General features: G+C 50.2%; 1 protein-coding gene across 1 annotated transcript in view; it reads right to left on the bottom strand.

The window, feature by feature from the left end:
* PKD1L1 (polycystin 1 like 1, transient receptor potential channel interacting) overlaps nucleotides 1–14,679 on the bottom strand; it is a 1,739,639-nt gene that overhangs the window by 1,439,671 nt on the left and 285,289 nt on the right. Inside the window, exon 5 of the mRNA XM_086964902.1 lies at nucleotides 14,180–14,338. Coding sequence (XP_086821028.1) covers nucleotides 14,180–14,338 — 159 coding nt within the window. The remainder of the gene's footprint in view (nucleotides 1–14,179; nucleotides 14,339–14,679) is intronic.

Here is a 14,679-nt window from a genome sequence, read left to right as displayed (position 1 = left end):
AGTGCGCGCCATTGCTCCTCATCAGTTTTATCTAATCTAACTGAAGTAATATTTTTTGACGACCTATGTATCAGATTGTTAAATTGGTCTTCCGAGAAGCTATAGGTTTGGATTCCTTCCATTAGCCTCTTTAAGTTATGAGGATTTTTAAATTTCGATGATGCTGTCCTAACTTACTGGACAAAAATGACAAATTCCCTCCTCAGCTAACAAGCCGAGTTAATAGAAAAAATATATAAGGAGGCCCCTTCTTGGTAATTATATGGGACCAGGGGGAATGGGTGAGAAAATATGGGGTCCCACTTTTACAAGCCAAAAGGCCTGTTGTCCAATGGAAGTATTCTATGTGCCTCTGAGTACTGTAAGATCTAGTTGGACCGGGATGTATCTTTCTCGTGGTGTTAGCAACAACAGGCAGCAAGTATCTGATGTACAACTAATACACAAACAATCAATGAATCCAGCAACTATATTCGCAATTATAACAATATCTACTACAGATATAGGGTGACGGTAATGTAAACTAATACAAATAACTTTTGGTAAAAAAATATACGAGTTTATTCTTATTTCATACAAACTGAGTCATTTCGTAATGTTAAAACAACAGTAAAAGCAAACATATAGGTAATCATTCAACATAATATTGTACAGTGCATTCGAATTAAAATAGGGTACATAACAAGAATCACAGGTTAAGTCGACGCGGCGTTTCGGTTTTTCTTATAAGACACCTCCTTCAGGACCATGTGGATTCATCATTACACATCTGATATATGCTACAGGGACTCGCATCTACTCCAGAGGGGCCATAGATGTGAGTTCTGAACCTATTACGAGACACTGTACTGCAGCCCAGAGACACTTTAAACTGAGCTACAAGATAGGTTTCTGGACCGTAAACATTTCCCAACATTACCACTGGGAGCACAAGAAACTATAGGAGGCCCAGTGATAGTCCAAGAGATATGACATGCCATTAAGGAAATGGCCACTGCCAAAATCCCAGGCCCTAGACTCCCAGCGGAGTTTTACTTTGCCTTAACAGGCCCTCTGGCCTCAGGACTAGAGGCACTCTACGCCGAGTCCTTAGAGATGGGCCAGTTACCCGACTCTACCAGATGGGCAACTGTCATCCCCTTCCCCAAAACCAAAATCCACAGCGCGCCCACCTCTGTGTTCGGCCCATTGTATATTCTCAAAATTGGCTTCAAGATCCTGGGTAAAATACTAGCATGTAGATTACTCCCCCTATTTGCAGACCCTGACCCATAGAGACCAAAACGATTGGATATAGAGCCACAGCACCTTCCGAAAACTCAGGAGACTGTACCATGTAATCTACCACTCTGAGTTCCAGGCTTGCTGGAAGTGATGCTCGTGTTGGTAGACCTCAAAGCGGCCTTTGTCTCAGTGGGACTTCCTGTTGAAGGTCATGCGCAAGATGGGAATGGGGAGGGCTGGATTAAATGTGTTACCATGCTTTATTCAGGACTGACGGCGCAGGTTAAGACTGGCTCTACAACCTCATCACATAAAACATTTTAAGAGGTAAAAGGCAGGGCTGATATCTCCCCTGTTATTCGCCCTGGCCATTGATCCCTTGGCAGAGTTATTTTGGAGGGAGGGTGGAGGAAGTCTTTTTATAGTGGATGGTCATAAGCACATTATCTTTCTTTATGTGGATGACCTTCTGTACCGGTCCAATGGCTTTATTGGGGCTCAGAGGGTGATCCGTCGGCTGTAATAGTTTGGGGAAAACATTCAGGCCTAAAGGTTAATAGGACCAAAAATGTCTGTTCCCTTGTAATTAGGGAACTTTCCATCCACTGGGCCTACCCTTGGGACTTACTTGGTCACCCACAAATGTCAAATACCTGGACATTCAGTTATATCATAAACGAGACAATCTACATGAGTGAAACCTGGTGGGAGCACTAGGCTCCTTCAGGGCCTGTGTTGGCTTTTGGGGATCTTTGTGACTGTCACTTATGGCCTGAATGTCAATGTCCAAAATGGTGATGCTCCCATGCTTATTATACTTTGTCGCAAATCTCCTGGTAAAGGTACCTGTTGTTTGGTTCCATCAACTAGATAGCCTGTTCTGAGAATCACTAAGGAACAGGGGTCACCATAGAGTGTCCTCTAGGTCTTGCAGAGTGCACCAGAGGTTGAGGCCTAGGGACACCGGACTTTGAACTGTATTATTTAGCGGAGCAATTGCAGTGGGTAGCCAAATGGCTAGATGAAATCCGAAAAGTGTATTGAACCTTCTGGGCTAACCCCGCAAGAAGGACTACTTATCAGCCCGATTGCTATGCCCCAACGTGGCCGTTCCATAGCAGAGCACTTTATTGCAGGTAACTGTATAGCTGGAGCCATTGTGTGGTGAGGACCCAGAGAGCCCCACTCTATGCCCCTGCTTTACTACTGGTGGGTCTGCCCCATGGAAACCTGGATGTCTGTTTCACCACTGCCTGGCTCACAGGCGGTGGTAAAGTGTTTCACAATAGATGCTCTTACACCACTAGAAGACCTGTGGGAATAATATGCATTACCCCAAGGTCAATTCCTGAAATATGAGGCATTGGTGTGATCTGTTGCAAGTCTATGGAACAGGGGACAGTCTACCATCCATGCTGTGCTTTAGCGCTTACTTTCAATGGGCTCAGCACGGCACCTGGGAATGTGGTTCTAATGGTTCCTGAATTATATGGGACATATACCAATAGAGCGAGTTGGAATGGATTTTTAGGCTGTGAGGTCACAGATAGGGAATGGAACAGGATGCTAGCATACCCTAAGAAAATCTCCTGCAACAAGAAGTTGAAGGATATATAATTTCATTTTCTCCCCGTGACCTACCTCACCCCTCACAGATTGTAGGTTATATAAAGAGGAAAACCCAGGGAATGCCTCAAGTGCAGACTGCCGGATGCAGACTTTTGTCATGACATGGTTGTGCCCTACACTTCAGGCATACTGGACTGTGGTCCTACATCATCTCCATACTGCGCTAGGACATCCTCTCCCCTGCACAGTCGTATTAAATGTGAGGATCTGGCCCCCATATAGGCCAGTTGTAGAAGAGCAATGTTGTTGAAGACAAGGACAAGACCTGTACTTGATACGTGGGTGAGAGACATAACTAGATGGGCTAGATCCGAGGAAAGAACTCTTCAAAGAGAGAATGCCCGAGGAGTTCGGAGGTGCCCTGCAACGGAGTTGTGGCAGAGGTCCGGGAGAACTGGGAACACCCAACGAGGGTTTAGTATCTGTAATGCCCAGCATAAGTCAGCAGTCTAGTGCTGAAGCCTGTATTCACACTGAACACCCACCCACCACTGATGTCACTGGTCATGTGACAGCATCAATAAAAGAGGCCAAGCGCACGTACTCTGGGCCAGTTGCACCATACCTCCAGTGTGTCCTGCGTCAGTGCATGAGTGCCTGTCAGCATGAGGGCCTAGGGCCCACCACGGCCCTTTACAATGGCGACGAGGGTAGCTGTGTCCATGCGTGCCACAGCTCTCAAAATCATCAAGAAGAAAAAAGGGAAGAGAATGCTGCTCGCCTGAGAGCACCCCCTGCGAAGAATCGAGCCGACTGCCGAGAGGCCCGTGGGGCGTGTGTCGAGCCCCGGGCCTGGAAAAGAAGGAGGAGGTGACCGAGAGCCCATCCTGCACCTCTCCAGCCTGCTGTGGCCAGCCCTGCCGTGGCGGTGCCCTAGGGCGACGAAGAAGCCATTGCGGTGCCCACCCGCGGAAGAACAGGCCCGTCGGCCGAAGGTGAGCCACAGACTGTGACGCACTAAAAGCGGAGCCCACCCGCTATGAGCCACGAACACTTAATACGCCCCCTGCAATGAGAGCGGCGCCAGCTATCGATTTAAATTAAGCAAGGCTCGCGGAGCCCACCCGCGGCCTGCCTGCAGCGTCCCCGTGTGTGTTAAGTGCTGCGGCGGGGGAATGAACTTTAAAGAGAGCGCCCGCAGCGTGTGAAGAGCTGCCAGGCGCCGAATAGTATAAGCGGAGCCCACCCGCAATCAACATAATACTCAGCGGAGCCCACCCGCAAGTCTGAGGAGCAGTAACAACACCCTCACCCCACGCAGCGTGTGTCGCGAGGCTGTGGTGACAAGGGGTGAAGTGGAAACGAGAAACCCAGCTCCAGGCCCGCAGCCGGCAAAAGCAGCTCCAGCCGCCCCCGCCTGCAGCGCCATGAGGAATGAAGCGCCAACGGGGCCGGACTGCTGAGACGCTGGCCCCGCCACAAACCTAATGTGTACCCGTCTACGAGGCACCTGCGATCCATAAGCCGTCCAGCGCACCGCCTGCCTCGCCCTGCGAATGGAAGTGATTAAGGCGGCAGCTCCGATATGCGTGGGGCCGAAAGCAGAGCCCAAGCACAAGTGCCTAAAGCGGAGTCCACCCGCTAATACTGAAACCCGGAGTCTCTGCCTCAATCCTCGCCCTTTGCCCCAGCGCAGCCCATAGAGGAGAGTGAGTCAGCTGCGAGGGACAAGTATCTCGGAGGAGTTGACGAACAGAGCCCTCCCTGCCTGGACAGGGAACAGACCGCAGTGAAGGCCGAGGAACCACAGAATGAATGGCTGGCCGCTGCAGCATAGCCCTAAGAACTGCATGTGCATCTCACTCTGCTGCCTGGCCCAAAACAACAAAAGACAATACAGAAGCACTCACCAGCCGTAAGTAAACGTGAGTCTGATGAACGCTCCAAAAGAGAATCACTAACTGCAGCCTGGAGAAAGCTGCCGTGGCCACAGGACTCTCGATAGTAGAAGGCAGCAGCACCATCTAGTGGCCAAACAGCAGCATGGCACCCCCTTAAATGAAAGAGTAACAGAGTGAGAGTGCACAGTTAATACAAGGAGCACAACGAGACCCCACAAGTGATACCCACCAGTTGATAGAGAACCAACTGCTGGCAGGTGGTTACTCGCAAGAAGTGAGGAACGCGCCACAAAGCACAAGGAGAGTTTGCAGCAAAAGACTACGAAGGGCAGCAACCTGCCCGCCGTCACGTCCAAAGAAGTCCACAAGCCATCACACCGCCGAGGAAGAGAAAAGGTAAACGCGCAGCAGCGCGCCAGAAACACAAAAGAGTGCAAAGACAACCCAGGAAAGCGCCAGAAATCCCAGAAACGCGCCAGGAGTGCAGCGACTCCTCACAAGATATCCAAGGAAACGCGCGACAAGTGCGCCCACAAGAAGATCACAAGAATCGCAACCAGCACCTAACAGAAGAAGCACGACCAGGAGAAGATCCATGGAGTGGTGACGCAACCCTCCAGAAGCAAACACCCAAGAAGCATCTACACCACGCCAGAAGAGAAGACAGCGATGCCTGGTGGCCACAGGCCATCGCTGCAGCGGAATGGCAAAAGTAAGAACACCCCCCCCACGAACCAACGATGGTTCTAGAGCCCAGCACCAGGAAGTGCGAAAGCGCATGACGCAAATGTGCAGCAGTGCGGACAGCACTAGCCCAAAGCAGCAAGTCTCAAAGAAGACACGAAGAGCGCACCCAGTTGCGCACCAAAGCAATCAAACATAGATGAAAAGAAAATGGTTGCGCAGTCAACCCGTAGCATTGAAGAATCCACACAACAGCAACAGGACCACTCAGCATGGTCACCAAGCACCAAGAAGCTCAGCACCACGAAGCTTACCTGCCAGACCTCGGCAGAAGGGACCAGCATGAGGTCCAAGAAGTTCGGACAAGGCGCGGTCCGAGGACCTGGACCCACGAACTTCAACCACACAAATTAATGAAAGCGATAGGAAGAAGATGTGAAGGTCGTGACGCTAACCCTGGAAGTGAGTGATGAGAAGACAGTGTCCTAGGACTAGGACAAGACCAGGAAGACATGTGTAGAGTGCGCGCGCTGCATGGGAAACCTGGCCAGAGAAGATGAAGAAGATTGGACCAGAGTACGTCGCGAGGAGAAGGAGAAGAGAAGAGAAGAAGAAAGATCGGAGTGGCATGCCGCCACCGAAGAAAGGAAGAGAAGAAGAAAGGAGAAAGAACAGAGTGGCCACCGCCACTAAGAAGAAAAGAAGGAAGAAGTAATCAGAGTGGCACGACTGTCAGAGTAAGAAGAAGGAAGAAAGAACACAGTGGCCGCCGCCACTAAGAAAAGAAGAAGGATGCCGCCCCTGCGGAAAGAAGGAAAGGGACAGGCACTGGAACACCCGAGTGCAATGAAAGACAAGCCTGGCAAGAACACCGGCAGCGCAGACCAAAGACAACCACCTACGAGCCATCCATCCACATGGCGAATGCAGAAGAGAAAAAGATAGACTGTTGGCGACATCTACCTCTGGGGTTTGAGCGGAAGATTGGATGGCGAGACTACTCAGGCCTCTGGAAGTTGAGGACCTGACCTACCTCGCACCAGCCCGTGGCAAACCAGAATCAGAGACCTCGAGGAACTCTGGTGGCAGCAAGTCCCGCACGAGAGACTGACCTACTGAAGCACGTCTGCAGGACCCAAGAGGATGAAAGCCTCGCGAGCAATGAAGAGAGTCGACAACTCAACATTCAGGTGGAACTAGGACACGACGGTGAGGCTCGTGGAGCGCCCTGCTCACGGCCCAAAGGCTATGGTAGAGCAACGCGACCAAAAAGACCAGTCCAGTGGAAACCTGGCAAAGAGGTCCTCCCGGACATCTTGTGGCAGAAGAAAACCGGCGAGAGGGGCATCCTAGTGAGAGGGATGTTCGCACCTACTCTTTTCACCTGCCAAGAAACACACTGAAGCCTGCCCGGAAACATCACGCACCCAGCATGGAGAGAAGAAGCCGGAAGACGAACAACCACCATGTCATCCATCTCTTTTTAACTATTCGTCACCAAGAGAGCAAAGCAAAATGCAGGGCTGAGAACAGCGGACAGACAGTACAGACAAAGAATGAACCCGCCGAACAACTGCGAACCGTGCCACCAAGAACTGTTAATCCAAAATGCAAGAACTATACTGCCTGCGGCTTGCAAGCAGCGAAAGAGACTCGTTTGAAAGCACAAGTCCAATGTTAAATTTCTGTGTTTTCTTTCCCCCACAGGTTTTTGGACTTTTTCTGTTTGGGTTAATTTTAACCAATTTGGGGAGGGATGTAATACCCAGCATAAGTCAGCAGTCTAGGCCCGAAGCCTGTATTCACACTGAACACCCACCCACCACTGATGTCACTGGTCATGTGACACAGCATCAATAAAAGAGGCCGAGCGCACGTGCTCTGGGCCAGTTGCACCATACCTCCAGTGTGTCCTGCGTCAGTGCATGAGTGCCTGCCAGCATGAGGGCCTAGGGCCCACCACGGCCCTTTACAGTATCCAAACAGAGTGAACTGGAAGTCCAAGAAGAAGGCCAGGAGAATGACCTGGGTGTGGGGAAGGATGAGGTCCCACACAAAAGGGAATATGGGGCCGGTGAATATCCCGCTTTTTACCATATTTTGCATATACACAGCCACCACAGCATAATTACTTTATATGTTAAGCAACCTACCCACACATGGACCTAGAACACTTACCTACCTGAAGCAACAGATACACAAGCACGCTGTTAGCACCTGCCAGTCACACACCTGGTGCCATACCACCTAACATTCGAGATCCAATCCTCCAGTGGCACTTTAGTTATATATTTTGCTTTTGATTGCGGTTTCTGTTATAATGTTCGATTTTTTGTTGTTTCCGTTATGCAGTTTGTTGTAATGGACAACATGAAGCGGAAACAAGATGAGAGTTCAAAGGTTTATTCCAGGTACAGCAACACATCAGGGATTCTAAACAAGATCACAACACAGTTCCCGCATGTACGGGTATTAAGTAACTTTGATTTCTCACAGTCAATCCCCCCTCCCCTGACATTGGCCAGAGTCAATTAAAACTTGTGATGCAGGAAAACGTTCAAGACAGCTCAGAGACTACTAACCTATATTGGAGTAGAAGAGGCGCCTCAGATGAGTAGAAATACTGAACTGTTACCTGCTACACAGAAATCGAGGATTTGGGAATGTACACCGCACATTAATATATTTGCAACGGAGACTACTGTTACCGATTGTTCACTAGGTGCCCTCAGTCCTTTCACAAACTGCTATCGTGTGAAGATTACTTTGTCTGTGATCCATCATATCTGTACAACAATATAAACACCAATAAAAAAAAATGGCAAAAAAATAAGTCATCCCTAAGGTAGGCTGTAGGTAGCCTATAGGGCATCGTGGTATGTAGTTTAAAGGTAAGTTACATGCGTACTTACTGACCCATATGCTCAGTTATATATCCAGTCTCCCACCCATACTGTGACTGTATGAGATGTCATCAGTGATGTCACTGACCATGTCATAAATGATGTAATATGTGACATCAGCAGTGGATTGCGGGTGCGCGAAATATAGTTAGTACAACTAACCATATATGAGCAATTTCAATGGTTTTGTATGAGTGAAATGTCCAGCTAACTATAACACCCCTAAAACTTATAGTTTTTTGAGTGAATTTCAAAGGTTTTTTAAAAGTTAATTCCTAACTATATAAGTGCTGAAACCTATGGTTTTTTCAGTGAATTTGCAAGGTTGTTTAAATGCTAATTCCTAACTATATAAGGCCTGAAACCTATGTTTTTTTCAGTGAATTTGCAAGGTTTTTTAAATGACAATTTTTAAATGTATTAATTTGTTTTTTTTATACTAATTTACTACATTTTTGTAGACAGGTGTTCAGAGGGCACGCCCCCTTTTTACAACACTCTGCAGCGCAACCCCTGGTGCGTTTGCAGAGGGGGAACTAATTCCCCTTGCATACTGGGGGTCCCTGGGGGCCAACTAGCCCACCTGGAACCTGCAGTATGTGCCAGGGGGCTGCATTGCAGAGAGGTGTAATGAGGCCACACCCTGTTTTACACCTCTCTGGAGCGCAACCCCTGGCGTGTTTGCAGAGTAGGAACTAATTCCCCTTGCATACTGGGGGTCCCTGGCGGCCAACTAGCCCATACAGAGCCTCCAGTATGCGCCAAGGGGCTGCATTGCTTTGCTCCGGGGGTGGCAGTCCCCGGGGAAGTGTGTGGGGGGGGGGATTGTGGACCCCCACAGTTCTTTAACACTATGCCCCCGCGATTTGGTCCCCCAGGGGAGTAATTTTTAAAAAACAGACCAAGTTTTTCAAAAAAAAATGTGTTCCTTTTTTGTCCTTGTGGGACTACCTGGGCAGGCCTAGGGTGTCAGTGTGTATGTACCCTTCCCCCTTTTGGTGTTCTTCAGGTTTGTTTTTTTGCTTTCTTTTGCCTTTGTCTATCAAGCACAAGATGGATGTCAACACTTCCTGGTTAGAAGTGTTGACAGCCAATGAGCATGCAGCTTTCTCGGGAAGGCATGCTGATTGGCTGCCACTGTCTGTCAACACTAGCACAACATAGATGCCAACACTTCCTGGTTAGAAGTGTTGACAGTCAATACTCCAAACCAGAAAGTGTTGGCAGCCATCTTGTGCCTCGGTAGAACCAAGGCGCACCTAAGGCAAGCCTGTCTGTGCCCGCCCGTGCCTGGACCGCTCCCAGCGCCAGGACCCCCCTGGACACCACGAACACCACAACGCCAGCCACCGCTACAATGACAGAACCCTCCACGAACTCAACACTGGACGATCACACACCTGCTTCCTGGCCGCCCCGAAGCACACCCACGGAGCTTTCACCTGCCGGAACTGCAGCTTCACAAGCATCCGCCCCACCACGCTGCCGACCAGGAAAGAACCCAACCACCTCAGATGCCTCCTTCTCAACACCGGCTCCGCCCGAAAACATGCCGTTGAACTCTGGGACCTACTCGACTCAACCTCCCCAGACGTCGCCTTCCTGACTGAGACCTGGCTGAACCCCGCCTCGGCACCTGACATAGCCATAGCCGTCCCGGAAGGCTACAAGATCACCCGCAAAGACCGCACCAACAGAGCAGGAGGAGGAATCGCCATCGTCCACAGGAACACTCTCAGAGTCTCGACCAACACCGACGACACCCTCAGCACCGCTGAGCACCTGCACTTCCAGATCTACACCGACCCCAACACCACCCTCAGAGGAACCCTCATCTACAGACCACCTAGACCCCGACCAAAGTTCAGCGACTCCATCGCGGACTTAGTCAGCACACACCCCCCCGCCTCCACGGACTACATCCTCCTCGGGGACCTGAACTTCCACCTCGAGAACAATGACAACACCAACTCCACCACCCTGATCGATAACCTAGCCAACCTCGGACTCAGACAACTCGTCACAACACCCACCCACTCCGCCGTCACACGCTTGACCCCATCTTCTTCGCAAGCCCCCACGTCTCCTTCAACCATACCACCGAACTCCACTGGACCAACCACCGCTGCATCCACTTCACCTTCAAGAAACCCACCACGCACCACCGCACCCAACAGATGCCTCACCGCTGCTGGAGCAAAGTCACCGAAGACCAGCTAACCACCACCCTCGCCCAGAGCCCACCCGCCGACTATACCGACCAAGACACCGCTGCCCGCAACCTCAGACAGTAAATGTAAATTGTAAATGTAAATTGATACTTGTATAGCGCACTACTCACCCGCAAGGGTCTCAAGGCGCTTGTACGAATACCGCTGTGGAACCCATCCTGGCTTTCCCTGTGAGGCTTCCACTCCTGGGCACCCCCAAGGTGGAGGCCAGGCATCCTTAGCGTTGTTGGGGCCGTTGTGGAGATTAAGCAAGCTATTGCCCAGAGTTGGACTCCATGATTGGAATAGGCACTGAGGCGAGAATTATCAGGTCAACAGTGGATCAACAACTGCGGCAACACCCTCGCCCCGATAAAGAAACCCTTGAACAATCATACCAACAAGAAAGCCAGCTGGTTCACTGAAGACCTCCGGGCCTCCAAGCGAACCTGCCGAAAGCTAGAGAAGATCTGGCTCCGTGAACGAACACCGGACAGACACGCCGCCCACAAGAATGCCACCCGCAGACACCATCACCTCATCAGATCCGCCAAAGGGGCCTTCTTCAAAGACCGCCTAGACAACAACGCACACAACAGCAAAGAGCTCTTCAACATCGCGAAGGAACTCTCCAACCCCAGCTCCAACACCAACGATGTCCCACCCTCGCAAGACCTGTGCGACTCGCCAGCCACCTTCTTCCACCGCAAGATCACAGACATCCACGACAGTTTCAACGCCACGACCGCCCCGACAACCACCATACGCACCAACCGCCTGCTCTACTGGACCAACATCAACGACGATAACACCATCAAAATCATGAACACCATCCACTCCGGATCTCCGTCAGATCCATGCCCACACCACATCTTCAACAAAGCCAGCACAAACATCGCACTCCAACTCCGGAAAGTCATCAACACCTCCTTCGAGACAGCAACCTTCCTGGAGAGCTGGAAGCACTCCGAGATCAACGCCTTACTCAAGAAACCCAAGGCAGACCCCAAGGACCTCAATAACTTCCGGCCCATCTCCCTGCTCCCGTTCCCGGCAAAGGTCATCGAGAAGACCGTCAACGAACAACGTACCCGCTACCTCGAGGAGAACAACATCCTGGACCCTTCCCAGTCCGGGTTCCGCAGCAACCACAGCACCGAGAATGCCCTCATCGCCGCCACCGATGACATCAAGTCCCTGCGGGAGAACGGAGAAACGGCAGCCCTCATCCTCCTGGACCTGTCAGCCGCCTTTGACACGGTCTGTCACCACACACTACGAACACGCCTCCACAACGCTGGGATCCAAGAGAAGGCCCTGGACTGGACCACCTCCTTCCTCTCCAGCAGAACACAGAGCGTCCGCCTTCCCCCCTTCCCCTCCAAAGCCACCAAGATCATCTGCAGCGTACCCCAGGGCTAATCCCTCAGCCCAACTCTGTTTAACATCTACATGGCACCGCTCACCAACGTCCCCCATCGGCATGACCTCAATATCCTCTCCTACGCCGACGACACCCAGCTGATACTCTCCCCCACCAAGGACCCCCACACCGCCAAAACCAACCTTCACGAAGGTATGAAGGCCGCTGCTGAATGGATGAGGAATAGCTGACTGAAGCTGAACTCTGTCAAGACGGAGGTCCTCATCCTCGGATCAAACCCTTCAGCCTAGGATGACTCCTGGTGGCCGACTGCATTGGGAACCGCTCCAACACCCACCGACCACTCACGCAACCTAGGGGTCATCCTTGACTCCACCCTCTCCATGACTAAAAAGGTCAACGCTGTCTCATCCTCCTGCTTCAACACCCTCCACATTCTCCGTAGGATCGACAAGTGGATCCCCACTGAAACGAGAAAAACAGTCACCCAGGCCCTTGCCAGCAGTAGGTTGGACTATGGAAACGCCCTCTACGCTGGAGCCTAGGCCAAACTCATGAGGCGGCTCCAATGCATCCAGAACGCCTCTGCACGCCTGATCCTCTACATCCCTCGCCGCAGCCAAATCACACCCCACGAGAGACCTGCACTGGCTCCCGGTCAACAAGAGGAAAACCTTCAAGCTCCTCACCCACGCACACAAGGCACTCCACAACACCGGACCAACGTACCTCAACAGACGACTCAGCTTCTACCCACCCGCCAGCTCCGCTCCGCCGACTTCGCTACAGTCCCCCGCTTCCGAAGAGCGACCTCAGGTGGCAGATCGTTCTCCCACCTCGCCGCAAAGACCTGGAACACCCTCCCCATCCACCTACGGCAGACCCAAGACCTGCTGGCCTTCAGAAAACTCCTCAAGACCTGGCTTTTCGAGCAGTAGCAGCATTCCCCACCCCAGCGCCTTGAGACCCTCACGGGTGAGTAGTGCGCTTTACAAATGATAAGATTGATTGATATATATATATACATGTAGAGCAACCTCCCAACAGCAAGAAGAGAGCAGAGGCCACATAGGGGAATTCAGGAAACTTCTTTATTTTCGCAATACTCTATGATGGCGGATGCATTTCGGCATTTGTGTTGCCTTCTTCAGCACCTAGAGTGATATGGGGGTTGTGGGCGAAAGCAGTAGTTGTAGAGTGTCCTGTCGCACACCGATAGGTAAACATCTGACTCCGCCCCCGCTGCTGATTATGTGGCTCACCTGTTGACTGGTGGCCTGCTTTATAGACTACAGGACCCAGAATGCCGGGCTGTGGCATGGTAAGCGATGCGGGGACAAACAAATGCTAGTGCGGACTCCTGGACCTCTCGCTGTCACTCACAACAGTGTCCCACAATTCGACAAAATTAAGTTGTCCCCTTGAGTCCCCTGGACCGGATCAACACCTGAAGCAATGGGACTCCAATGGCGGGGGTAAGTCTGGAAATCCAGCTCGCCCAATGTGGAGCGAGATAGCTCCAACACCGCTGAATCTTCTTCCCAAGTCTCAGAGGTGGGCCTGGGTAAGTTCAGTACATATACACACAATTTTAGAAAAACTTCTAGGTTTTGGCTCACAGACATAGAAAGTACCTCCTTAAATATGAGTAGTGGAAAGTTTGAAGTCATCCAATCAAAAGGTTGGTAAAAAACTATGCTCCTGGGGATGAACAAACTCAGAAAGAGGAAGGAAAGCCATCAAATAAGAAGCAAGTGAATGAAAGTGACAAGAAGGTCAACCATGGTAAGCAATGGCCTAGCGCAATGCAAGAATAGGTATTTTCCACAATATGTCTTTGACAACCAACACCTAACAGCTGTCTATGGCCTAGAACCTTATCTAAAAGAGGCACAGAAAGCTATTGCCTAATCACCAAACGGCCTGTAATAGAGGCACATTAGCCTGCACTTAGAGTGCCAACTACCTCCAGGCATGCAATAAGCCTAAGCCAATAATAGTAAGATCGTCCCGGTTATAGAGGGGGGGCTAGAATATCATGAAACTCTTACAAATACCTTTACTTTACACTGAACAAACTCCAATATGACTTCACCTTGCACTCTAACGGCAGTGTTTTAGTTAATTACTTCATACCAAGTCAGTTTGGTATAGAGGATTTCACTGCCGACGTATGACGCGGCCTAGTTAAAACAAATTCTACACACTTTGTAAAGTGGGATATTTATTTACATTGCGAAACAACCCTCAACATATAGGAAGACAAGTGTTGACGTATAGAAATGATGCAGAATAGCAACTTACATATTACGTAACTTCCAGGCGTCGAGTACATCCCATTAAGGGAAAATGTAAAACAACCATTCCGCTGAACATTTGTTGTGTAGCCGACTACATTTTCTGAGGTCCACTGTATACGCAGTTCAATTATTGTAAAGTTTTCAAAGGTCAAATTTTGAATTCCTGGAAAAAGAAAGAAAACTGAATAGCAATACAGATTTAAAAATAATGAAGGCTAACAGTACAATTATTTTTGACAGAGTACTTTGAAAACTATTTTCAGTTTCTTCCATTTCAATTATGACATTTTGTGTCATATAGCCAAGCATACTACTGATCGTAACATCACAGGTGGTATATAGCCTGGAGCAGGATTTCTTCAAACCACCAAATTACACCTTTAAGTTTGATTGGAAATAAAGTTGCGTGCACTGCAACTTAAATCTCTCCTGCTTTGTTAGGAATCCTCATCCTCACTGCCGGGGCTCTAGGTGGGATGAAAAAAGTGAGGAGTCTCTAAAAGT

Source organism: Lissotriton vulgaris, chromosome 4_1, assembly GCF_964263255.1.
Source record: "Lissotriton vulgaris chromosome 4_1, aLisVul1.2, whole genome shotgun sequence".
NCBI classification, from domain to species: Eukaryota; Metazoa; Chordata; class Amphibia; order Caudata; family Salamandridae; genus Lissotriton; species Lissotriton vulgaris.
Note: the sequence above shows the minus strand (reverse complement) of the source record. Positions and strands in the feature narration are given on the sequence as shown.